The sequence below is a fragment of the Botryllus schlosseri genome, chromosome 13 (genome assembly GCF_051294905.1).
Source record: "Botryllus schlosseri isolate E-star chromosome 13, Bs_hap1, whole genome shotgun sequence".
Classification (NCBI taxonomy): domain Eukaryota; kingdom Metazoa; phylum Chordata; class Ascidiacea; order Stolidobranchia; family Styelidae; genus Botryllus; species Botryllus schlosseri.
Window position 1 is genome coordinate 355,962 of NC_137248.1, and position 26,465 is coordinate 382,426.

The following is a 26,465-nucleotide window of genomic DNA, read 5'->3' on the forward strand; positions in this document are numbered from 1 at the left end:
GTTCCTTTGCCCTGATCAGGTTTTAATGTATATTTTCAGAATCAGTGCCACAGTAGCTTTCAAATAAGATCAACTATATTTAATTTGAGCGCCCGGGTCGTCAGCTATGGGATTAGCAATTACGTTGCGTTCAGATTGCTGAACATTATTTTCCTCCGAGCAAGCAAGCGTGACGGCGGGTGTTGCGTAGCTATCCGTAGGTTAGTTATCTATATTCTAATGATTATCCGTCTTATTAAACAACCGGGATGATCTAGTCGTCCAAGTCTGCTCTTGATGAAACCAACGCAGATCACAACATCGTTATCAATCGCAGCCGTTTGATGACTTGTCGAAAGTTGACCAAAAGGCCAACCACGGGTTAAATTCCTTCGCAAGACAAGAACGAGTCCAAAGTCCGATTTCGACGCACGAAAATATAACAGCGGCTTCAATTTCGCCGCTCACTCGCCGGAATACAGCCGATGGACGTGTGTGACGTCACAGGATTGCAGAACGCTATCTTGCGACGTGATAATGAGGATTTAGCGTTGGAACATATTAGCCTGGGTCAGAGTTGGACAGCTAGAAATTTTCATAGCTCTTCCACACCAGATTAGATTTTGAATTATAGCTACACAGTTTTTCCGAAATTAAAGTAGAATTCTAACTACACTCTTTCCAAATTAGATTTGGATTCCGATCACTGAATTCGCGAAAGAAATGCTACAAAATTCAAGTTCAGTTCTTATCAAATCAGAGTTGACCCTCATAAGTATGACAATGGCAAATGTCTGTAAGCCAAGCTTGAGTCGCTACTCGTTGCGCACGATACAGCCCTCCTGCAGAATTTTTAGGAAAACCAGAAATTAGATTACTATTAAAATGAGAGCATAGAAACATTTAACAAATTAAACTGGAATTATATTGCTGGCATTTATCTCTCCAATTAGCTAAATTAGACAATTAGAATTATCAATCCGCTTGAATCGAGTGCCATTCTCCTTCAGATCGTGCAGACGTAATCCATCAACAATGAGATACGCGTTAGTAATAATTGCGCTGCTCGTGGTGGTGGACCCGGGATCTTGTTACTTCAGTAAGTTTCTGAGCACGCTGCAAAGAACCTGGATGAGAAGCTGGGAGAGAATGAGGGACCAGAATTTGAGACCCAGGCTGATTAAGGAGCTTCACGTGTCCGGGAGTCCGACCCTCGTCACGGTGAGTCCGTACGAATAACATAAGTCAGGGGTTCTCAACCTGGGGGCGCGGGAGGCTCTCAGGTGGGGCGCGAGAAATTTTTGTCAATTTTGTCAATGTCTGTATAAATTGTGACATGTGTTTCACAACCATTCTGAAGATACAATTACTGAAGATTAAACTTAATTCGTATTCTAGAAAGCTTGACAAACTCAAACTCCAGCATTCGCGCTCAACGGAGTATAGGCTGACTTCAACTTCATTTGAGCAAATTTTTGATATTCTTTGAAGATTTAGAGAAATTCCTACGTGCAAGTCATTCATTACTTTATAGCTAACAAGACTTCATTTTTCGATTTTAATGCAGTAGCGCCCTTCTTAATTGGAGCAGGAATGGGAATCCTCAAAAAATAACAATTCATTCGTGGCTCTGAAAAATTTTTGCGCCCTGCGCGACAATATGCACGCCAAGCAACTATTCATAACATTGCCACTCGCGATTTCGGTGCGTACAGTAGGCCGTTGTGAAAAGTAGAATAGTCCGGAGTTCACCGGGAATTGATATGGACAGTTTACCATAGGCATTTTGCGTCCAGATCGTTCATTGCGGCTATGCCCTGGAATGCGGCCTTAGGCTACATAAGTAATCGAAATGCGGCCATGATTAGCAGGAAGGTTGCCCACCTCTGTATGAGATGATGTGCTCTGTTTGACATGGCGGTAAATGTAAGACGGGTCAGGGGGGTGCGATTTTTTTGACCATCGCCAAGGGGGGGGGGGGCGTGTCAAAAAAGGTTGAGAACCGCTGAATAAGTGATTGAATGTGGTCAGAGTAACCTTGCTATTTACGTATATAATTCGAAGTGACACCGCAAATTGGTGATACGACTGTTGATATACAATGTTCTTTGCATTCTAGGCTATTAGTTGCTGACAATTACCCATTATGTCAGGTCAAAGTACTCGGGTTTATCTCACTGTGAAAACATCATTCAAATCCACATCTGATTTAAATTTGGTCAAAATCATGAAATCAAGTTCTTTCAAATCATAATCTCTCTGATATTCAGCCACACAATTCTCGCGACTATCTCGCTAATGAAATTGATACAATCCTATCTCAAACTTTTGAAAATCGAAAGTATATAGAGTGAGTATAGTGTTGCGTACAAAACCGTTGAAGCAGAAGTAGAAGAGAGAGGGAGAGAGAGAGATTCTTTTTTTTGTCAACCTTGCAAATCAGTAACATACAACACAGTGCAATTGGGTGGAATGTGATACACAGATAAGAACGGGTATGGATGGGAGGCTTGATATAACAGAGTCATAAATTCCGAGGCAACCAGTAATGTAAAAACATGAGCATTTCAGTAAGTAGTAAAAGTATACAAATCCTATACTTGAGCATTCATTATTATTGATGAAAATGGGAGTGACGATTTTCGTCTGTAAGGCCAGGTGTGTCACGGACTAGAATGTGCGGGCGATATATCAAACGATTTACAAATATGCACCATACGATAGAACGAACTCTGCAACATTGGTTAAAATTTCGGGGATAATCAGTAGAGTTTCGAGTGTTGCGGAGATTTTGAGCTCATGCGCCCTGTCGAATAAAAAGTTTCTATGAAAATCATATTGATGGCAGTGCAGCAAAAAATGCTCCACTGTTTCAGGTACTGTACAGTGTACAATGGTCGCATAGATCAGGGTCGCTAGATCCAATTTTGTATTAATGCGCTTTTAGGCGGCAATGGACTGAACAGTGAACAAAGCCGAAATATTAACAGAGGTTGTCAGTAACGAAGTAGATCTGATTTTCTATACTTCTACTTCATAATATTTTGTGATCTACTTACTTTTCGCGATTTCCAGTTTACCAAGTAGAAGTAGTTTAATCCCCCAATACCAAAGATTGGAGGAATTTTGGGGCTGTTTTCATGGAGTACCAACATTTAATGCTCAAAAAAGTCAAGTAATGTCCAGAAATTTTGTTGCGCTTCGCGCACAGTAGTTATGGAGTGACAAACATGTTTTCACGATAGTATCAGTGAATATAATTTAGGTACCGGATTGTTTATGGTTCCGCTCACACCGCATTGTGACCCATATCAAATATTTCATCACAGTAAATGTGGCCCATCCATAACGTTTGAAACTACCATTTCGCAATCTAGCAATTACCTATCCTATCTTTATCTAGCAGCCCATGAAGTATCCTGCTAATCTGGAAAATCCGACTTTTTGGAACGTTACACCTATTTTAATAGACCACCTTTGAAGTTTTGTGGACAAAAGACATGAAATATATTTTCCGCTTTTTAGAAGTGGTATTTGTATTTCATTTTCCATTCCGAGTATGATACTCGGAGTATAATACTTTGAGTTCTAATTACTTTCAGTTGTTTTGTCTGCAGAACAATGTTGAAGCATAAAAGCAAGTGTAGTAATGCCTCTATTTTCCGAAAATAAATCTACACCAAGTATAAATTTTACGATCCACAATAGTTGTTATTAATTGCGCGAAGTGTTGAAACCGTATCCGATACAACTTATCCGTATTGCTCTTCGCCTAAACTTGGGGCCTTATAATATGGGGTAGGGCGCCATGCCATGATATCTTCTAAAACGTGGTCTTCTAGTATACAAAGGGTTAGTATCGCATTTTCATATCAATAGTATAATTTGCATTCCATAATGCGAAAGAATGCTTATTCTGTCGAAAATTGCTACCTCCTGGGATGCATCAATAGTTCAATATGAATCAAGGTCTCTGCACTTTCCGCATACCTCAATTGGCAGCTTTTGACAGTCTATATGCGAACGAATTAAGACTTTTCAAAAGTACTTACTTACTTGCGTAGATTTAAAGTCATTCAATTCTACTTCTACTTTAAGTAGTTTAGGTGGCTTATGGAAGAAGTACTTGTACTCGTACTTGAGTAGATTGTTTTCGTCGTCACTTCTACTTCTACTTGAGTAGCTTTCTTGACTACTTTGACCACCTCTGAATATTAATCGTTCGTAGAGCCTATATCGATGCATCGACGGAAAGTGGCCATCAGTCAATGATCTATGGAAGTTTCAATTGTGCGCTTCTTGCTCATTTCGTTGATATTTGGCGTTCCAGGTCGCTCTACATTATTGTCGTACTTTGGCTTTCGCCTCAGTATGTCTAATTTCGTTTGACAGTGTCTGAGATGGGTTATTTTTGACCGGTCAAGGCAGATTGGCAAGCCAATTTGTCGGCCAACTCATTACCACGGATATTAGCGTGTCCCGGTACCCAGGCCAGCAGGACAACGATGGCGCCCTTCCGAATCGCTGAATTCCGCGAGCGGCTACATTCAAATATAACGTTTACTGTGACTAGAAGTCGGCCATAGCGGATAGTACGCTCAGGCAGTCTGAGAGAATCAGATATCTTTGATGGTTTGGACCATTCTGACTTGAGTACTATTTCTCTCTGGTAGCCACTTCCCAAACTCTTTTGGACTCAAATAAATGATTAAGCTGTAAATATAAACAAGCGACGAGCTTAACCAATACGTGCTCTTCAACTCATAGTGATCCTATACAAAGTCTTTGTCAGCATGGACAACAGTCATGTGCGACGACATGAGCCATACCATAAAACAAGCCCTGACTGTATGCAGGTTGTCGACGGACCTTTGGACGAAGTAGAAGTCGCAGTCAACATCCGCAACTCTACTTCATCAGGAGAAGTCGTTCTCATGCGTCTCACCAACGTTACTTCCTGGCTCAAGCATGGAAATCCGCCTACTATGAGACCAGTGGGGAGGAATATCGGATGGCCCAATTCAGTCGGAAAAGTGGAAGGTATCGACGAGATAGCGTAATGGTACAGCGCCCGGCTTCTTGATCGGTAGGTCGTGGGTTCAATCCCCGGCCTGGTCAAACCGAAGACCTGCTGATTAGTAACACTGTTATCCATGGCTTACCCGTTTGGCGCTCAGCTTTACTGGGATAGCATGGATGGGTGGTGCAAGACTTAGGAAGCCCTACAAAGCTATATATGTATGTCTGTCCAGCGGTGTATATGAACATCATGCACTCGTGGTTTGCATATGCTTTACGCACACTGCCACAGATGTATGCATACCCTGAGTCGGTGTATAGGCTATGCCGCAAAGGCATCAAGGACTAATATATAGTCTACGTCGGGGCCTACGATCTCGCAGGTGTTGAGTACGCCCTATCCTATACCCTATCGCAACGCCTAGCTTTTGAGCATGCGATAGGCTACCTAGTAACCACAAAACTAACCCTAACCTCGAAATTAACCCTGGAGAAGTCGGGTTGTTGAGGATACGGATCTGATCCTGTTCCATAAAATGGCATCCAGATCACGTTTTCGCCTTCCATGTTCAGTGTTCACGTCCTTATTCAAATGAATCCTGCTCCTGAGGCTGAACGTCTAGGCCTATATTGCCCCTGCCGTCGAGATTTTTTGTAATTACCCTCGTCAACGTAATGAAGTTTGCTATTAAGAAATGATTGTGCAACGCAGGTGGTTAAACAGAAAGTGACTTTCATGGACTAAAATATAGGAATCCGAATCCAATCCTGTTTCAAGAGACCCTTTCCGGATTCATGTGGTTAGAATCCCAAATCCTGTAGATCTCCATCATATATTCCTAACCCAGTGTTTACCGGTCGTCATAGCGACGGAACTGAAATACACATTTTGGTGCAGGTAGCATCTTGCCAGGGGTCACTGCTGATCTGTGGTGGGCGAGCACCGTGTTCTTCCCGGAAACTGCGGATGAGGGCCGACTCGTCTTTTTGCCTTTAAACGGGTTCGTATGATTGTGTTCTTTGTATGCTTGTACGAACTACCAGTTCTAGTTGCACATTTTAAAAATAACTTTTAGCTGTAGAACAGGGCCGGCCAACCCGTGGTCCGCGAGAAGGTTTTGAGTGGCCCGCGAGGTAATTTCCGAAATTAGTAATCAGACAATATTATTGACCTATAAACTTCGAAAAATTTTCGCGCTTTGCGCGGATAGTGGCCCGCGCACGTCAATTGTGTGTGGCCCTTTGACTGAAAAGGTTGGCCACCCCTGCTGTAGAACAACAACTAGAAAACACGCGTCGTCATTTGGCGTGAATCTTGATACCGACGTTATGTTGTGTGATGTTCTTGTAGCCATTGGTATGGCTCATGAGTGGTATAACCAGGGGTGTGTTTGGGGGTCGGATTGGAACCCCTCCTATTTCAAACTCGATACCACGTCATTTTGAAATGCCGGTTCTATTTGAGATATATTTTGCCTCATTTGTAATTCAATAATTCGTACTATCGGTTATTAGTTAGTTGCGTTATAGTTAGTTAGCTGTGAATTTTTAAAGGTCGTCAGTCCTAGATCTAGTTGCGAGTTCTGAAAACCCAGTTGTTTGTACAAGTCTTGTCGATTGTCGGCATCACAACGATCAAACTATAGCTTCGTTCAGAACTCGAACGGACCTCCCCACTGGCACCGAAGTCACTCACCACCCGATCCGAATCTCTTCTGACTCGCGCGAGAAAAACTGGTATTATTCGGAAATCAAGTGGGCGGACATGAACCAGGACGGATATCCCGATATCGTGACATCGCGATCGCGAGGATTGGCGGGAAGCGTGAAAATCTCGGAGTTGGTTTGGTTCGAGCATCCGGGCTCGCTTTATCGATTCTCCGCGACGTATGGCAAGTGCGTGTGTTTCCTCGTCTCTACTATTGACAAGCGGTTCTCAACCTTTCAAGTATGCGGCAAATCAGAATGAAAATAACATGGGATTACGCCACCATAATGTATGTAACTCATAGGCAAAAGTTTGAAACTACAATTTACTGAGCATTTTGCTACTGCGATTAAGATATTTCACATGTGCGGAGATTCTATTGACTCTTCAGCAAGGCGAAGTCCTGTTAAAAACCAGTAAATTAATTTTGATTGTTCGGTTTCTTTGAAGAGTTGAGACTTTGGTGTTTACTAGTCTTTATCTTAATGTCAAATTCAGCTAAACTCTACAAATGTTTTTAAAAATCTCTTCTTGGATTTCACATATAGCTGGTCTTAAACTAGTTTAGTTGGCTACTTAATAAACAGCTTGATACAATAGCTGCACCACTGCGATATACGATCACTACAAAGGGAACCATGAACTTTATATTACGATTCGATGTAGTGTAGAGGTATAGTGTTATGCCTTTTTAAAATTGAGATATAAACTTGTAATATATTCGGGGGACCATCTGAAAATTTAACATTCATTTTGACGTCACAGTTGGAACGCACATTCGATCACCCGCGGTCCGGACGTTGCTTTCGAAGTTTTGCGAATTCCGCTCCCGAACGGCGACAGTCGACAGGTTCTGATAGGCGCGGGGTACTGGGATAACAAGCTCTACGTCGTATGGACAGATGGTGAGGATACACACTTGTGGAGACTAGATCTTGCGTAATCTAGAACTAATCAAAAACCGGTAGTCAGCTGACTGTCAGCTCACTAGATTGGTAGTCAGAACAAAGTCAGAGGATGACGACACTTCATGACTTCGTGACTCAATAAACCAGTAGGTATTTGACGGTCAGCTAACTAGATTAATAGTAGTTAGAACAAGTCGGTGAGGATGAATGTCACTCTCTTTCAGACGAGGACGAGGATTGGAACAACGAGGAAGCGATCAAAGAACGAGTGATCGACAACCACGGATGGTTTTTCGATCTGCAGCTGGCAGACGTCAACGCGGATGGGCGGGACGACATTCTCGTCACTACTTGGAGGTAGGCGGTCAAAGTCAAAGTAGTCAACTTTTCTACCCAAGCAGAAGAAGTAACGTCTTAATTACAAGTAGAATAGTCACTTCCGTGCGACTTTCTACTCTACAAAATCCAACGTGGGAAAAGTAAGTACTTTTGCTTAAAACACCTGGAAATGGAAGGAGTATAAAAAGATGACCACCTATATAGTAGGCTAGTACAAGTAGAAAAACTTATTTGAGTACTTGGATAAAGTATAAGGGCTTTCCTACTGACCATCTCAGAGTGCAGTATCACTTTTGGCCGATCAAAATCGACTTTTTGAATTCGTGCGCAACCTCACACTTTCAGGGATTTTTGAGAAAAAATTGGAAAAAAAATCTGAAAAATAAATTTGATAAAATTTCGCGGAAAGTTTCAAAAATGTAAAATTTTGATCTTTTTCAGCTACGGGTCCAAACAGGGTTCGGTTTTGGCTTACGAAGTGCCGTGCGACTTTATGCGTGACGAATGGCGTAAGCATGTCATTATCGACGCCGCCTACGTCAAGGAGCTTCCGGATCTCGCGTCCGGCGGAAAAATTAACGCGTTCCATCCCGTTGTGCGGCATGGATCACTAGACAGGTAAATCTGTATGGGTTATAGAAATCTATGGTATATCGTAGTTATGTATAGGTGAATTAGCCGCTTTTAAGCCAGAGCCAGATCGCGGAGATGAGTGGATTTGAAATTTGTATGTCCTAATCCAATCCAAATCCGAAGCTTCAAATCCTAGTTCTAGTCCTAATCCAGAAATTTTGTATACTATATTCCGATCCTAATCCTAATCCTAATCCGATATAAACTCATGACATGACTGACTTGACTCGAGTCAGACTCGAGTCACCTTTTTCGCATGACTTGACTTGACTCGAGTCACTTTGCTAAAATGACTTGACTTGACTTGACTCGGCGTATCAGAAATGTGGATTGACTCGTGACTCGGAGCAAAATTCACGAGTCAATTTCAAGTCATCAAGCAATCGGTGTCGATAAAATCCCTGTATCTTGCACATGGTCGGATTGTTCGCGAAACGCTGCTGTAACCCGTGAGAGCGACCAATCATTCCATGATCATGCGTTTTACGGAGCCTCCATTGTTCTCTCACAAATAAATTGACCACAAACGAAGTGATCGCAGCTTACAGCTTACCTTGTCGTAAAACAGTATAGTAAAGTCATTTAATAGCAAAATATCTATCTCTGTTCTTACCTTAACCTCTTGTTTTATTGAAATTGAATTCTAATATAGTTTATGTAGTCCTCAACATTGGCGCAGGCTCGAATTGCATCATATCAACTTGTAAATGGGTAACGTATTGCATGTTATCAATTCGTTTCTCTATTCTCTATTTGGCTGGTAACTATAAACTGAGGCTATGCAATTACTTACGCATAGTTTAGCAGTTCTACGTATATGTGAACGATACAGCGCCTTCTTGCGTGTATATTGAACTCTGTATCTGTTCATCGGTTCAGGATCAATGACCACTCAATATGTATTTCAGACAAATAGCAAAATGCGATGACGTTACCTTGCCTCATGCTTCGAAAAGGCAACTTGACTTGAATTGTGACTTGACTCGTGACTTGACTTGACTTGACTCGACTTGACTCGAGTCACCTCCAAAAATCGAGTGACTTGACTTGACTCGAGTCACATTCGAAAATCGATTGACTTGACTTGACTCGAGTCAAAATGTGCAATGACTCGAAATGACTCGTGACCCGAAGGTAGTGACTTGATCCCAACACTGGTATTTCGTGCGGATTACAGTCAGAGGTTGGCAGAGTATACCCAAATAGAAGTAACTTCTTAAATTTGTAGCGAAATATAATTACAGTAGCAATTTAGCAGTCGGTATATGTTCTATATAGGCCTAGTTTTGACTAAAAATTCTGAAAATTGTCAAGTTAAGGCAGCCCTAAGACATAGCCTAACCACCAGTCGATTAACCTATACTCGAATACTCTGAAAAATACTTCGTTCCTGACTACCTCTGATACATAACGTCCAGATGCATCGTTTCTAGTTTATTTTTATGTCCAAGCATAGCAATGGATGTAAAGCTATTCAAATAATGCTGTGAACTTGTGGGAATACGCCTTAAGCTAGATGCCATATCTTTTCTTACACCGGGTTATCGTTGAAGCTGCTATTAGTGTGAGTCTAGCCTCTCGCTTAAAATTGAAATATCTCAGGAAAAAGAAGCCGTTCATCGCAGTATCGGGTGATGATGATGGTCACGTTTATGTTCTGGTGCCCGATTCTCCAAATACCAACAACTGGCAATACACGAAGCATGTGGTAAAGAAGCATTTTGTTGTCTCTGCGAGCATTTCCGTGGATTGGGGCACCATGTGGGAAGGGTGCTGCTCAGGCTTGCGACTCTTGCATGTTATCCGACAACAACACACTTCCTATCCCTGGAAATGCTGGCAGTGACCACAATATGCCTAGACATCCATGTCAGTTCAAAACACCCGCTTTCCAGATTTACCAATCGCAAGGGCCCGTCGGTGCGATAGCCATCGAAGACTTAGATCACGATGGCTTCAACGAAATCCTGGTGCCTGTGGTGTCCTCCAACAAGGTGATGGTTTTCAGCTACAAGCCGGCCGCTATCAGTAAAGACTATTTCGTGGACGAGAGTAGACGTGGTACTGTCCCTCAGACGGTGGATAATCCGGGCCTAACCATTTAGACCGTTTTCTATCCGGAGATGGCCCGTAACGACGTAATTTTCCCTTTTCAGTGTTGTCAAATAGGTTTTTCCTACACTAATTACTCGAATAGTTATGATTTTAGACGTCATGTATTTTCTACTCGACAGTTGATGACCTTTTACATTTCTGCTTTGACGAAGTCGAGAATAACTTGGGGTTGTTTGTATCACTTTGCGATTGGAATTATAGTATTAACTGACCGAATTAGCTACTGTATTGTGGTAGCAGCAAATATTTTCACAAATTCCACCTATTAGTAGTATTATGGCTAACTCTTTTTCCGTCGTCGTGAAGATGCATCTCGACTATCTCCGACTGATTGCTAAGAGTATGCGACGCCTGTAGAAAATCTGCTTTTCAAATTTATTTACTTGAGTGCTTTTTCGACTTTCATTTTATAAATCCACTTGAAGCAGTTTTGACACGTCTTGTAAACTCTTAATTGAGTAAAACATGGCGGCTTGTAATTGAGTAGTTGCGATCCTGAATGCTTTCATCATCTCTGTTTACATCTCGTTCATTGTGCAATTTTCAACCGTCGTGCTTTTCGCTTTGTCGAGTCGAATTTATTCAATTATTTTTGCTTGCTAAGTTGTCATCGTCACTTCCTCCTTCCTCTAACGTCCGACTTGTGAACCATGCGAAGCGCAATTTTATTTCGCCACTCTTTATTGTTGTAAATTAGAGCTACCTGTTTCGATTGCTTTACGAAATACACGCCAATACTCGGTAGGTTCGTTACGTTTGTAGTTGAGCAGAATGGTTGTTTTATTCCTGGAAAGAATTGCAGAACAGTTCCGGACCGAATTCATTGCACTCTTATCAAAATTAGGAGTTCGACGCGCCAGTAGGCTACCTTTACCGGCATAAAAACAAACGAGTCCGTGAATCGAAAGAACACAAGAACGGAGGCGTCCTCGTAATCTTCTTGAACGATGTTCCACCATGCATTGGGCCGAGCTGGGTGGTTCAATTGAGGCGTTTCGACATCATCCTATCTGTTCATTACATGATATCTTGTTCTGCGTATCGCATTGCTGCAGTAGTATTCTGACGTGTCTTTGACGAGCTATGACAACCGTATAGCGACGTAATTAGCAATAATCTGAAGTTATTCATGTTTCATTCATGATACGAAGATATCCTTTAATTAAAAAAAGAACTTGAACGTATTCGAACTATTCCTAATCATGAGTACAAACAAAAACACAGATAAAATTATTGGGCAAACGATCTGGACGTAAAATACCTATGGTAAACTGTCCATATCCATTCCCAGTGAACTCCGGACTATTCTACTTTTCACAACGGCCTATTGTACGCACCGAAATCGCGAGTGGCAATGTTATGAATAGTTGTTGGGAGTGCATATTGTCGCGCCGAGCGCGAAAATTTTTCAGAGCCGCGAATGAATTGTTATTTCTTGAGGATTCCCATTCCTGCTCCAATTAAGAAGGGCGCTACATGCATTAAAATCGAAAAATGAAGTCTTGTTGAAATGCGCGGAGCGCGAAGAAAATTTCAAGATTAAATAAGATCTCTCGAAATTCGGGAGTGAAGTCGTAATTGCAATTTGCATGTCTACGGCTGCCAACACATACTAATTGAATTAGGCGTCGACGGCAGCACAAAATCCCTTCTACGGCCGCATGCGGCCTTACGGGCTGCCACCCCCTGGAATAATAGTATACATAAGGTATATCTTACGCCAATTTTGAATCCGCATCAGAGTTGTTTAGTCTTTTACATTGCTGACAAACTTCCCCAAACTTGTGTGAAAATAACAAAAAGCATTGAAAAGGACATCAATTAATTTCAAGGTAGGTTGCACTGAGACTAATCCTGATGCTGGTAGTGACTACAGAGAGCACGGCGTTGTTCTGTCCTAACATGCTAAATTTGATCAGTTTTGGAAATGAATTAAATTGCGTTGATTTATAGCCAAATTGAGGGCGAAACCGGGCAACCTAAATTGCATCTAAGTCTGTCTTAGGCAGTGCAGTTCGCCAGCTATCAACAACAGCTACCTAGCGCACAGAGATTTAGGCTACTGCCAAAGCTATGACTTGCACGTAGGAATTTCTCTAAATCGTCAAAGAATATCAAAAATTTGCTCGAATGAAGTTGAGGTTGAAGTCAGCCTATACTCCGTTGAGCGCGACTGCTGGAGTTTGAGTTTGTCAAGCTTTCTAGAATACGAATTAAGTTTAATCTTCAATAATAGTATCTTCAGAATGGTTGTGAAACACATGTCTAGTCACAATTTATACAGACATTGACAAAATTGACAAAAATATCTCGCGCCCCCCAGGTTGAGAACCGCCTGCTCTAAATCGTAAAAGAATATCAAAAATTTGCTCAAATGAAGTTGAGGTTGAAGTCAGCCTATATTCCGCTGAGCGCGACTGCTGGAATTTGAGTTTGTCAAGCTTTCTAGAATACGAATTAAGTTTAATCTTCAATAGTCGTATCTTCAGAATGGTTGTGAAACACATGTCACAATTTATACAGACATTGACAAAATTGACAAAAATATCTCGCGCCCCCCCCTGAGAGCCTCCCGCGCCCCCAGGTTGAGAACCCTGTTCTAAATCAATGCTAGCTAGCTACTCCAAGTTGCTTCGACACCTTCCTATCTTTTCATTGTATCGCAGTCTTGTGATGTTTTGAAACGATGAAAATATTAATAAACCTGATTGATTGATTGATTTTTCATCTGAACAAGTCACACACAATGTACAATACGATGTCATGAACAGATAGGAGGATATCGAACGACACGCATCAGTAGCGATCCTTTACTCTAACATCCACCTCGGCCTAGAGGAGTGCCCGATGTCACAGTTCTTTTTCGATGTTGATCTTTCTGCAGCCGCGGCCCTTTCTACTAGTTCTTTCCATTCCTTGTGAGTGCTTTCTTTCGTCGCGTCTTTGCGGCTTAATGTTGACACCTACCGGATATTTTTTGGGGTATACATTATTGAATCAGATTATATCATATATCTTGAAGATGAAAGATAGAGACATATCTTGATTACTATTTTCTGCAAATTCAAATTTTTCTGCCATTTTCGTTAACAAATGGCGAATTGTCATCCAGAATATGCTATGCCACGTGTTCACGTCCTTCATCATTTTCTGGTCCGGGTGAGTTCGAGCGTTGCTGCAACTGCGCGACGTAGCGTGCAGAGATTCCGTTGTATATAGGCGCTGATAATAATAAAATACCTTTTAGGAAGATTGTTTTCAGGCTTTTAGTGCTCGTGATTTGTGATTGTGCTAGGTTGCGTAAAGACCTGAGGAGGAAATCTAGATCGCTTGCAGCCAGCGAACAGCAGCACTGGCACCGCACTGGCCCATGGCGCCCATGCCCCGTGGCCGGGCCGCGACGATACACACGTTAGTTAAAATGGACAACTATCCACCAATCAAATCATGAAATCAATGAAATGAATAGTGTATTGATATTGAAATATAAACTGAAACCAGTCAAGAATTTAAAGATCTTCGGGCATCAACCGACAAGATAGCGTAATGGTTAAGCGTCCGGCTTCTTGATCGGTAGGTCGTGGGTTCGATTCCCGGCCGGGTCAGACCAAAGACCTGTTTAGTAACACTGGTATCCATGGCTTCCCTGCTTGGCGCTCATGCATTACTGGGATAGCATGAGGGGTGGTGCATGACTTAGAAAGCCGTAAAGGCTATATCTGCACTTCCTTGTCGAGCGACATATGCACATCATGCACTCATGGTATGCATATGCGCAGATCGTGTGTATGTGTATCATGAGTCGGTGTATATGCCGCAAAAACATCAAGGACAAAAATAAAAACGACGTCCTTTCCTTTCAAGTTCTTCAAAAAAAAGACACAGGTCACACAGCTGTACATAAATTCGGATCGAGATGAAAGTTTGTTGGGCATAAGGCATATTTTTAAAAGTTGACTTTGAGGTACTATATCTGACATGTTTACAAGGAAGATGTGTCAGAAAACTTGCAAGAACCGGTTGAAATGAAACGAGAGAATCGAAACGTTCTGCGCCCGGCTCGCCCGGGCTCGGCTCTGAAGACTTTGTCATATCGATTATCGAGCCTCCTGTCTACCTTGCATGTCGCATTTCACTGTTACATTTTTGTAGTGTTATGTACACAAATAAAGATTCTCTCTCTCTCTCCCTGCACAAATTCCATCCACCTGCCGATACACAATGTAGTTGTTTGGTATACACTATACACAACACAGTAGTGTTCCCTGTGGCATGTGTCACCAATAAATAATAATTCCCTGAACATCTTAAATTTGATTCTTTCACGTAAGGGTTGAAGGTATGGGTTATGAGTAGGGCCAGCGGGCCAGGCACAATGATTCGAGAATTAATTTCAACGAGTCGAGTAGTAAAAGACAATTTTTTTGAGTACTGAAATTATACGGTCCTCGCAACTGAAAATTATTTGCTAACGACAATTATAGTTTTGATGCTATTTTCCACTGAGGAAGCCTTGAAACGGGTGTATATAATTTGTCAATGTACTTGAAACCTTGGCCGTGTCACAGCATTTTAGTCATAGTGAGAAGCTACGAAGGTTACTGGAGATACCACATTTCCGAAGTCATGCCACGACCTACCAATCGATAAGCCGGACGCACAACCATTACTCTATCTCACTCGGTGTAGTGTAATCCTTGTAACTCTAACGCAATCTTGGTGAAAAATGAGAAATGATGTGGCAGCCAGATTCTGGTATGTAAAATCGGTCTGGAACTAGACTTGAACATGAGTTGTCCAGTAGGGTTGTTCAGAAATCGCCCAGCCCTAGTTTTAATACTTCAACATTACCCGAACGTAACACCCAACCCTAAAGTCCTTAACCCCCTAATTTGTAAGGTGTTGACATGTTCACAGAGAACCTTATTTACTGGTAACATGGGCAACATGTGTTTGCTATGGAGCGTATATCGATCAAGGATCAAGTGGCCGTTTCTTTGCCATGAACGAGTTCTGCTATTTTGTGAAGCATCTTTTTCGTTCCAGAATTTATTTATAAAGTAACTTGTATATTTTGTAAGTGAACGAAAATGCCTCCGTCCGAAAAATCGACGCCACTCGACAGGAGGGGTATTCGTGCGATCTTGCTCGGACCGCCAGGAGCTGGAAAAGGAACACAGGTATAGTAAAAAGACAACTTTATTTGTCTTCAAATGTTCTGAAGAAGCCTGAACTACCAGCTGATAAAATTCTACAGTTTCAGGGTCTGTTTATTTCTGAAGTAGTGTGAATGTGAAACCACATCTTTTACACGTTCAATACCAGATTTGGACGATTATATAGTTGTCGACAAGATGACGTAATGGTGAAGCGTCCGGCATCTTGATCGGTAGGTCGTGGGTTCGATCCCCGGCCGGGTCAGACCAAAGACCTGATTAGTAATACTGGTATCCACGACTTCGCTGCTTGGCGCTCATGCATTACTGGGATAGCATGGAGGGGTGGTGCATGACTTAGAAAGCCGCAAAGGCTATATCTGCACTTCCTTGTCCAGCGGCATATGCACATCACACACTCGCGGTATGCATATGCCGCAAAAAAACATCAAGGACAAAATTAAACTACGTCCTTTCCTTTCTAATTGAACTAATTAGAGTGAAATTCCGTTAATCTAATTCTTAACTAATTTGTTGTGTAATCTTTCTTTGCTCTAATTCTAATTTATGAAATCTTTCTATGCTGTCATTTAAAGTCTTACCGTAATTTTAATCCGCAAAATTTTCACGATTTTTTGCCCTAAAATCGGGGGGTGCGTATTATACATGGGAACAACACTCTTGAAAAAAATCTCCCTCGATAAAAAACTTCAGACCTTCGAGTTTGTTTCCAATCGCGCATCACTTTCAGCCATCGTGCCCAGTAATTCGTATTATCAGTGTAACGCGCTACCAATTAGCAAAAACCGTGTTGCCAATTAGCGAGAGTCGTCTGCACAGCACGCAATCTCCCGCTGAGTGGGTTTGCCGTTTGCACGCAAGCGAAATTAGGTCATTCATTGATTGCTGAACGTGCGCTTGGCAATCCTCGCTAATTCATCGACAGGCCATGTGCGCAAAATATAATCGCTTGCGTAATCAGTCGCACCTCCAACAGCCGTGGTGTGCGTGACGTAACCGTTGGCCCGAGCAATCGCATCTGGCCTCGTGCGCAAGATGTCGCGCTGGCCTTGCAGGCTTTGGCTGCTATCTACTATCGATAGAGGCAATACCGTTACTTGTATAATGATTAGCAATCGCATCTGTAATAGGCCTTAACTATCGCGTCGCCAGCCTCGCAGGCTTTGGCTGCTCTGTACTATCGTTTAGAGACAATGCCGTTAATTGCATAATGATTAGCGATGGTTATGTCATGATTGTTCGACAGTGACATCGCAAAACAGAATAACATCGCGTACTAAAACACAGCTATTCATGTACTGCGAATGCAGGGTGCGTACTATACATGGGTACAGGCTTTTTCCCAGAATTTGCATGCCATTTTAAGGGTGCGTATTATACATGGGGGCGTATTATACTTGGAAAATTACGGTATCTTATTTCTGGTTTTCATGAAAATGCTACAGAGAACTGTATCAGTGCGAAACAACCAAAGCTTGGTGCACAGACATTTGCCATTTTGATTTGATATCAAGAATACTCGATCCAATGTCCAAGTTTTTGTGAATCCAGTAACTGTAATAATCTAATTTGGAAAAAAGTGAGAAGCTATCATTCTAATTCTACTAATATTTGTAAAAAAGCTTTAATAATAGCTGTAATTCTAATCGAATTTGGGAAGCTGTAAATCTTCTAGTTGTCCAAGTCTGTTCAATACGAGTGGAGTATAGGGCCAAGCCGGAAACGTTGTTTTTTTTTGGCAATAAATCGCGTCTGGCATTATTATTCCAAGTATTCAAGTAGGTTTTGCCTACTACGTGACTGGTGTGTTATTAGGCTAGTTTTACATCATTTTTTTAGGAAAAAACTACCTTCTTTGCGCATGTTCGGTTTAGTAAAGTAGTTTGGCGTATGCTTGCATCAGTTTTATGAGTGAAATTGTTGTGACACTTTTATGAAAAAGCCCTGTGTCATGGTAACTGAATATAGTTATAGGAATATACAATTTAATAGTATATTGATGTTGAAATGAGCCCGAATGAACTTTTTTCAGATGATACACAAACTGCTTTTATTGACACAGCCTTGGCTGGTGTATTATATGAGTATGAATATGTCGAAAATTGCATCTATTTGTAGCCTGATTAGTCAAAACTAGCCACCTCCGCTAACAGCTAAAAGTACGCGAACCTTGAAACTACTTCAGTACTTTTCAGATTTTCATTTTTTACTTGTAATTAAGTAGAAATGCGGACTACTTCCACCTCTAACTGTAGCTCCCACATCCAATTATAACCTGTGAAATATTTTGTTTGACTATATCAATTATGCTGGTCATGTTATTCAGCTTAAATCTGATGATATCAATTGATTATACTAAAAGTCATGGTGTGCTTGCTGCCTTGGTACTGAACAGATCTAATTGTAATCTAATTTCTGGTTTTCTTGGAAATTTAGCAGGAGAACTGTACATTATGAAATGTGTCAAGCTTGCCGTGCATACATTTGTCATTCTTATGCTTATGAGCATCAACTCTGATTTGATATGAACTGAACTTTATTTCTTTTGTTTTACCGTTCTTCTTTCTATTTGGAAAAAACTGCATCTCGTTCTAGTACTGATATACTTGAGAAAAGCTGAACATTCTCGAGTTGTCTTGCTCTGGTAATGACCACTTTTGCTAGTTTATACATGAATAATTTTTCAATATCCGCGATGATGTTACAGGCCCCAAAACTGGCGGAACGTTATTGCGCGTGTCATCTCGCAACAGGCGATATGCTGCGAGCACTTGTCTCCTCAGGATCTGAGCTTGGAAAAACAGTTAAGAAGGTGAGTGCTTGAGGTGGTGGGTCATGGGTTGGTCTGGGCAAAAACCAATACCCGATTGAATAGATTCTAAGTCGAGCGTTAGTCCTTGAGTATTCTAGTATCACTCGTGACGTCACAACAGTATCGAAGAAGTGACCAGTCCAAATATATACCTTTTATGCGACCACAAAGACAATAATTCCAGTTCTGCATCACATGAATGATGATTTGGCATTTTTTCGAACATTCTATTTCATTGCGCTTTGTGGCAATGTTGTGGGTTGATCACGATTTCACAGATATGTCATTTTCATTAAATTGGAGAACCCTCATACTAGATTATGCCTCCACAAATTCTGTCATCAATAGTGCACCAGAATGTTGTTTGTGGTTCTTTTCCCCTGCTTTGTGTGTAAGTCATTATTCACAATTGAATTATACACCAACAACCAATACACCAACCAAAACTCTGTCAACAAAAGGAGTTCGTGTACCACCTAAAAATAGTACATTGAACGCTCTCTCATTCACGAAATTTCATGCTGGTGACGTCATATTTTGTGATACGATTGTTGATATACAATGTTCTTTCCAATTCTCTACTAGTTGCTGACGATTACCCCTGACGAGTGTCAGCCGAAAATATTCGGGTTCATTTCAATATGAATATACTATTCAACAATTGAATTGAATATAATCCATCGTATAGAAACACTGCCATGAGCAAGATGATCTGAAGCATTGGCATTTGTACATGGATTTAACCCGATTAGTCTGTAAGCGCTTAGAAGATTGCCTGTTTTCCAAATATCTCTACGCTCCCCCCGCTATCGTTTCACCTACGTGCCTGGGGCTGATTAATACTGCAATGCACAGGTCATGGATGAAGGAAAACTAGTCTCTGACGAACTTGTTGTGGAAATGATCAACCAGAATTTGGATAAACCAGAATGCAGGAAAGGCTTCTTGTTGGACGGTTTCCCCCGAACAGTTGTCCAAGCAGAGAAGGTGGGTGTTCTCGCCCCCCAAAATGTGGGGGCTGCTGTCCGACAATATCTTCAAACTCTTTTTAAGCTGGACAAACTTCTAGACAGGAGGAAGCAGGCTCTCGACTCTGTGGTTGAGTTTGGTATCGACGACTCATTGCTTGTTAGAAGAATTTGCGGAAGGTGAGGATTGAGGAATATGCTTTTCCACTTGAGGCATGTAGAACAATAACTTCATATTGGTAATTTATTCACAAAATCAGCGGTTTCCAACTTGAGGATCTATTTTCAGGAAGGCATAAAAATATTTGATAAATACCAATTCTCCAATTTATCATCTCTGAAGGTACTCCGCTATAACTGTACAGTACGGGTATTCCAAAATTACTTTTTTTCTCAAATTGTACTGGCTACTTGATAAAATTGTTAGGTTATCTAATTTAAGCCTACACACCAAATTGGTTCAATTCCGGCCAGTAGCCGCATTGCTACAGGAGTTCAAAGTTTCTATTTATTATATAAAAATAAATTATGGTCTGATAGTCTGATAATAAATTAACAAAAATCTCAAAATTTTCTTTTCACCCCATGAAAGTGTTAGGTTGTCATGGAAACGCTGCTCACCAAATAGAAGTAGGAGTGGCGGATCACAAGTAAATAAGTATGTAGATATTCTACGCCTATTTTTGGCTAAAAATCTGAAAGCTGTCAAGTAGAAATGTTTCGTGACTGACCACCTCCGATTATTACATAATGAATAATATGAAGTGGTTGTTGCTTATCATTGTGAGGTTTTGTGCCCCAAATCGCTTGTCTGCATTGTACCTGTGTGGTGTGGCTGTCTTTCTGATGAAAAGGGTGACTCGCTTGAAAGGCTCGGCATGTAGGCTAACCCAGATCTGTATTAGATAAAATTTGTTGTGAATCACGAGAGAGTAAAAGATATCTCTATTTTTTCAGCCATCCGAAATACCTAGCTAACACATAGCAGTGATAGTTTACAGAATACAGTTGATACAGAAAGTTCTTTTGAAATCTCTACTAGATGTTTACATGTGACAGCCGAAAATGTCCGGGTTTATTTCAATATTAATATATGTTTCAATTGTATACATAAGTTCTGTGTCTCTTCATAACTAAAAATCAGTATTGGGTATCGGATAGGAGTGAAAGATTTGACCTCGGTATGACTAGTCTGATCACACCATCACCGTAGTTGAATCTAGTTCATTGGTAATAGTTTTAACGTTTCAAAAACACCGCAAAGATTGTAATACAATGAAAGATAGGAAGGCGTTGAAACGACTTGGTGTAGTCATTGAAATGAGACACCCAACTGTGCCTAGTCGGTTTAAAGAGGAGGCATGCACACTGAATGAAAATTAATAAAAGATAACGTAAAAGAGGTGGCGTGTGTCAATATGCTAAATCGTGCATGATGACTTGTATTCAAACAAGTACACTATCTCTACGTAGATAGTAGTTCTCGGCAATTTGCAGCAGAGAACTAAATGATTTCACACTTTCATAAAACGGAGAGTGCATGTTTAAGAGGGAGATCGAAAATATGGGAAGTAACAGTTGAATGGAGTTTCAGTGAAACACAGAACTAAATTATCTCTGCATGAATAGGAATTCTAGCCGTCTTGTGGCAGAAAACAACAGTATTCAGACAAGTGCATTTTCTCTAGTAATTAAAGGCAACTTACAACGGAAAGATGTATGATTTCACACCTTTGCAGTCTTTTCGTCAATGTGAGTTTCCTACTTTATCGAGCGATGTCTTCTGAATAGCCAGGCTTTTCTGTCAGTCTACGATTCTGTCCATACCATGGTTGTCAACTTTTTCTTCAAACTATGTGATCGCTGAAAGAAGTCTGTATTATGAGAGAGAGATGAAAATATCATTGAATGAATGTATTTTTCGTCAATCTGAGTTTGCCGCTCTCGCTCTTCTGAATGTTGAAATTTTACAAGCTTTTCTTTAGTAAATCTACATTTTTTTTGGCATCATAAACTGCGATTTAGACCGCGCTGTGCTTATCTTCGAATCGAAATATCTGCGTTTGTGAGGCGCGTGGGAATGACTTCCGGCGATTGTCGAGTCATAAAGGGCGCGATCGTTTTGTCGCCGTGAATCGGGGCGCGGCTTTCTTGTTCTGGCGGCAAAAAACTGTTCGTCCGTGTCTCATGGTGCCAGGAGTGCCTGCAATGCACAATAGAGGAGAGACACGCTCCATTTGATTCGGGTTATGCGTTCTGGCGATTGGTTGCTTTCTGGCGCTCGATTATCGCGCATCGCACACACACTGCGGCAATGTCTGTATAACTCACAACTCTCACACTGTTCTATGATCTCTATACGTGGCTGCCTGCGCTTTGGGCGTTTCCCACATTGCTGCTTCGCGGTTCAGACATTCCCAAGCTTTGCTATGGTGAGTGGAAGCTCAGTACACCCTGCAATGCATTATTAAACAAGTTATTGTGGTTAATCTATTTCGATGCTTTAGAACAGACAGTTAGACAGAGCTTTGTCCAGTGTACAGATAAAGGAACATGTTGGATGTGATTTGTGGATGTCGTTCAGCTCAGTCAGATAACGTGCGCGCTGCCGGTCACGTCTTGATATATTCACGGTCAAATTCAAACCTGTTCGTTTGACGAAAAAAATGATTGCTACCAGTAATGTGTTCATATTGAAATAGACCTGAAAATAATCGGATGGTACTCGCAGTGGTTATCGTCGGTATACAGGTATAGTGTAAGGTACTCTTATTTTCTACTCTTCAATATGAATGTACTATTTTATTGTAACCTTCTTTTGAAATATGCACTACTAGCTGACGAGTGTCATCCGGAAATATGGCGTATTTCAATATGAATATATTATTAGATCAAACTTCAATTCTGTACCTCCAAGAGCCTCACCCAATTCTGTTGAATGGTCAGAATTGTTGCCTTTTCTGAGCGCAATCGTGAAATTCGAAGCTGGAATCAGACCGTGATACAACGAAAAGATGAGATGTACGACTTGGAGTAGTCCTTGAACACGGACATATTGTCCTGGGTTTCAGAACATGAAATAAGAGCTCGATTGAAATAAACTGAATACATTTCTGAAGCTTTGTTATAATCCCGAATTCGAACCAGTTCGGTTCTAGGCGTGTTGTTCACGTGGACTTTACCAATTTCCCGCTAATCCGCGCGTACTGCGGAATGCGATTTGTTTAGTGTGGCATTGTGAGTCACGGCCGCCCATCGCTTGATGTCTGACTCGTCATGAGAAGAGAATGCGGGTCGTTTCCGCGGCGGAATTTTTCGCTCCACGGTCTCTGGGTGACTGATTTGGGGCAAGTGGGTTCGTTTGTTCAAACCCGGGGTTTTCAGCGACATAGTTCTAGGTTTACAGACGACTTCGATATCTTTCGTATCATCTGAAGTGACGTTTTGAGGCACACAACTTGGATAGACATTTTAATAATAATAATACTCATTACGGAAGTATATTAAAAGACAGCTCCAAAAGCTTTGGTTTTACTATCTATACGTAATGAAATCTGCTCAAATGTATTCCTCATTATTTGGCAACCTTGTGGTGTTTGAATCTGATGAAAATTTCTAAGAAGATTTTTGACACTCCATTGAACAATGCACTGGTTCTCTTTCTAGCACGATGCGTATCGAAGTGTGACGTAACACGCCCACGGCGATAATAATCGCGCGGGAAATTTATCTCGGTTAAGACTTATCCTCTTAAATATCTACATTTTAATACTACATCGACATACCCTAAAAGTTAACAAAATTGTATATTATTCGCTCGACCAGAGCACAGTGCTACAGGAAAGTACGTGTAAATTCTACTTTCATCTAGCATTGTGAACCTGGTCCCGTGAACAAGCTTCTGAGCGCAATTAGAACCGCTTTTTCGGAAAATCCGGCTCTATTTCGTCACAGTGGTTGTATACTGCCTCTGTTTACGACCGTCGCAGGCAGTAGCACCCCTGTGTTAAAATGGACCGGCCTATCTTCGTGCAGACTATTCTAATTAGACCGAAAAGCGTAACAAGGTATCTAATCTGTTTCATGTTTTATGGTCTTGTTTTATTGCCTTGCGGGTCACAATGAGCTCAACTCCTGTCGTCGTTTCTAATCAGGCTAATTACAGATTTACAAATATTTGTATTGCAACCTTGCTGTGTTCTGGTGTGATGATTTATTGATCAATTGATACTCGCACTGAAATCACGACGATCTCATTTGCGAGGTCTTCCCAGTCCTATTTTCAATCCCTTGTGTAGCTATTATTCATGAATTCAATTTCCAGGTTTTTGCGTATTCATTGATTCTACGAGGTACAGGCCTTGTGCAATTGAATACGATATTCTTATTGAAACTATGAATATATGATTCGATTATATATTGAGTGAATTCCTAGCTATCATTCTAATCCATTTCGGAAAAGAAGAAACTCCGTGTGGAAACTATTAATGAATCAAGATTTTACGAATTGACAAATTCTAATGTAATTTTGCAAAAAACTGTAGAGGCTCTTGGCGGTACGGAACTTGAGCACATAATTGCGTAATATATTATTTAATTGTATATCGAAAAAAAAACGTGTAATGGAATTCGGGATAACCAAAAAAAATCTAATCGTCCAACTCTGCATCTTATTTTCAGGCTGATCCACAAGCCAAGTGGTCGATCCTACCACACCGAGTTCAACCCCCCCAAGCAGCCCATGAAAGATGACGTAAGCATCTCCACACAATCACCCACCGCTTGCATCTTGGACTTTATTCCCCCCTCTTTTCAAGGTAACGGGCGAGCCCCTGATTCGCAGGTCTGACGACAACGAAACTGCGCTCAAGACGCGACTGCGCGCGTACCACGAAATGACATCGCCTTTGGTCGATTATTACTCGAAACGGAAACTGCATTCCCTGGTCGACGCCTCGCAATCGCCCGATGTCGTGTTTAAAAGCATTTCTCAAATTTTCAACGAGTGCCGTGAGTCCGATTCTTAATGGCGATAATCCGCGGTCATAATCCGATCCGTTTTCTTTTGCAGTGTGAGAAAGATCGGGTCGTATGCAATTGTACTCTTAGATTATTATTATTTGGCAATAAATTTGTCATTGTGACGAATGCGTGTTGGACGGTGGCGTTGTTCGCAAAGGACAGCTAAGGTTTACCCTCAGGGCAGGCTCATCCCGAATTGTCGATGGCGTAGGTACTTGCTTGAACCAGAATTCGTCAACTAGAAAAATTATGGCTTTTCAAATAAGATTAGGGTTGAAGTTCCAGCTACAAGAGATTGGGTTACTGAGCACGCAGAAACTTTGAAAAGAAATACAACTCTACAAGTTCATTCAATCTAAGAAGCACACGAAAAATGTCTACGGTGTGCACCAACCTTCGCTCGTTTCACGTCATACAGTACTGTGGCATTTTCAGGACAACCAGAAATTCCATTATAATTTAAACGAGAACCTAGGAACATTTCGCAAATTGAATTTCATTGCTGCCATTTCTTCAGTCTGCCTTGCATTTTACCGCAGCTGGTCTGCGCTGTCATGGGATTGGCAGACATTGTGTAACAGCCCCCGTCGAGCCATTTTTAGGCGACGATATTTGGCATACACCCGGTTTCGTTCGTGGTGCTCACAAGACTGTGTTACAAACAACGGATTAGAGATATAGAACCACTGATAATATGAGTGATGTGGATATTCACTCGTCACCGTCTTTGAGCCCAAGAATGCTTGTTAACAAGCGCGTAGTCGGCTGTTCGGTCGAAGGCGACGTGTGTGCTCCATTTATGAGCTGATCACCACGAAGTGAAGGAGAAGCATTTTCATTAAAATTTTAGCTTCCTATGTGACAGATGTTGAAGCGATTATTGAAATGATAGGGGTCCGACTTCGGAAGCGCTGAGTTAGCAATGGCGTGGCAATGTCTCAGATAGTTGTTTCTCGATTGCAACGATTTTGTACAAGGCAGGTATTTTTTATTATGATTCCATGTCTGCCAACTAGTGGCACTGCCCGTTCCTAGGCTTTGCGGAGATGAAATGGCGAGGAGGAGCCTGAATAAACCTCATCACTCAAGCAGGAATTATGGAGTTTTAGCAACCCATTGGTGTTGGAGCTGTGGATCGTACCACTATGATATCTCGCCGCATTTGATAACACACATAAAACGCAGCATACAACGTTCACACTCGTGAAACCCGATACATCGATGAAAAATCCAAAGCTGCGAACACAAGCTATACCGTCCGGAGTCAGACGATATGAAACTAACCGTGGGTCATAGAAAGATGGTTCACAGTTCACACAAAAAAAATATAGACCTACTCACATCGCGGTAGGGCAGGGGCGGGCAACTTCTGCGGTCGGCGGGCCGGATATAGGAAAATTCTGTACTTGGCGGGCCGGATTGCTGAATCGATTTCGCCCATTTATCCACATATATACAAGGAATCAATCGTATTTAATGAATGTATTTTAATGACAGCAATGTCACTTAATAATGGTTTGGTTTTATTTTTCATCTAAACAAGTCACACACAATGTACAATGCGATAAGACACAATGCGATGTAATGAACAAATATGAGGATATCGAACGACACGCAGTTGCGATTCTTTAAGACTGACATCCACCTTGGCCTAGAGTGCTAGATATAACAGTTCTTTTTGGATGTTGATCTTTGATTTTTGAAGCCACGGCCCTTTCTAGTTCTTTCCATTCCTAGTGATTGCTTTCTTTCGTCGGGTCTTTTTTCTGGACTTTTTTACCGCCG

At 41.4% G+C, this 26,465-nt stretch overlaps 2 protein-coding genes and 1 long non-coding RNA gene across 4 annotated transcripts in view; 2 read left to right on the forward strand and 1 right to left on the reverse strand.

Moving 5' to 3' along the window:
- The first annotated feature begins 39 nt into the window (after positions 1 to 39).
- On the forward strand, positions 40 to 11,445 carry LOC145454706 (uncharacterized). The gene is made up of 10 exons (XM_080332698.1): positions 40 to 200; positions 990 to 1,200; positions 4,836 to 5,019; positions 5,897 to 5,999; positions 6,655 to 6,894; positions 7,472 to 7,611; positions 7,839 to 7,971; positions 8,395 to 8,571; positions 10,189 to 10,294; positions 10,482 to 11,445. The coding sequence occupies exons 2-10, from the start codon at positions 1,015 to 1,017 to the stop codon at positions 10,689 to 10,691; spliced, it is 1,479 nt and encodes a 492-aa protein (XP_080188824.1). The 5' UTR covers positions 40 to 200; positions 990 to 1,014; the 3' UTR covers positions 10,692 to 11,445.
- A 1,955-nt stretch (positions 11,446 to 13,400) lies between these two features.
- The window catches only part of LOC145453862 (uncharacterized), a 76,803-nt gene continuing 63,738 nt past the window's right edge, over positions 13,401 to 26,465 (reverse strand). Inside the window, exons 2-4 of one of the 2 annotated variants that reach the window (XR_013919951.1) lie at positions 21,365 to 23,244; positions 20,481 to 20,554; positions 13,401 to 13,923 (exon numbers count right to left, since the gene is read on the reverse strand). This is a non-coding gene — a long non-coding RNA (uncharacterized LOC145453862). Of the gene's footprint in view, positions 13,924 to 15,734; positions 20,555 to 21,364; positions 23,245 to 26,465 lie in introns of those variants that run through there. The other variant, XR_013919950.1, reaches the window with a different exon arrangement.
- On the forward strand, positions 15,742 to 24,806 carry LOC145454714 (adenylate kinase 2, mitochondrial-like). Its single transcript, XM_080332707.1, has 7 exons — positions 15,742 to 15,881; positions 18,586 to 18,690; positions 19,546 to 19,677; positions 19,744 to 19,838; positions 24,339 to 24,411; positions 24,476 to 24,668; positions 24,730 to 24,806. Exons 1-7 carry the CDS (start codon positions 15,792 to 15,794, stop codon positions 24,732 to 24,734), a joined length of 693 nt encoding a protein of 230 aa, XP_080188833.1. The 5' UTR covers positions 15,742 to 15,791; the 3' UTR covers positions 24,735 to 24,806.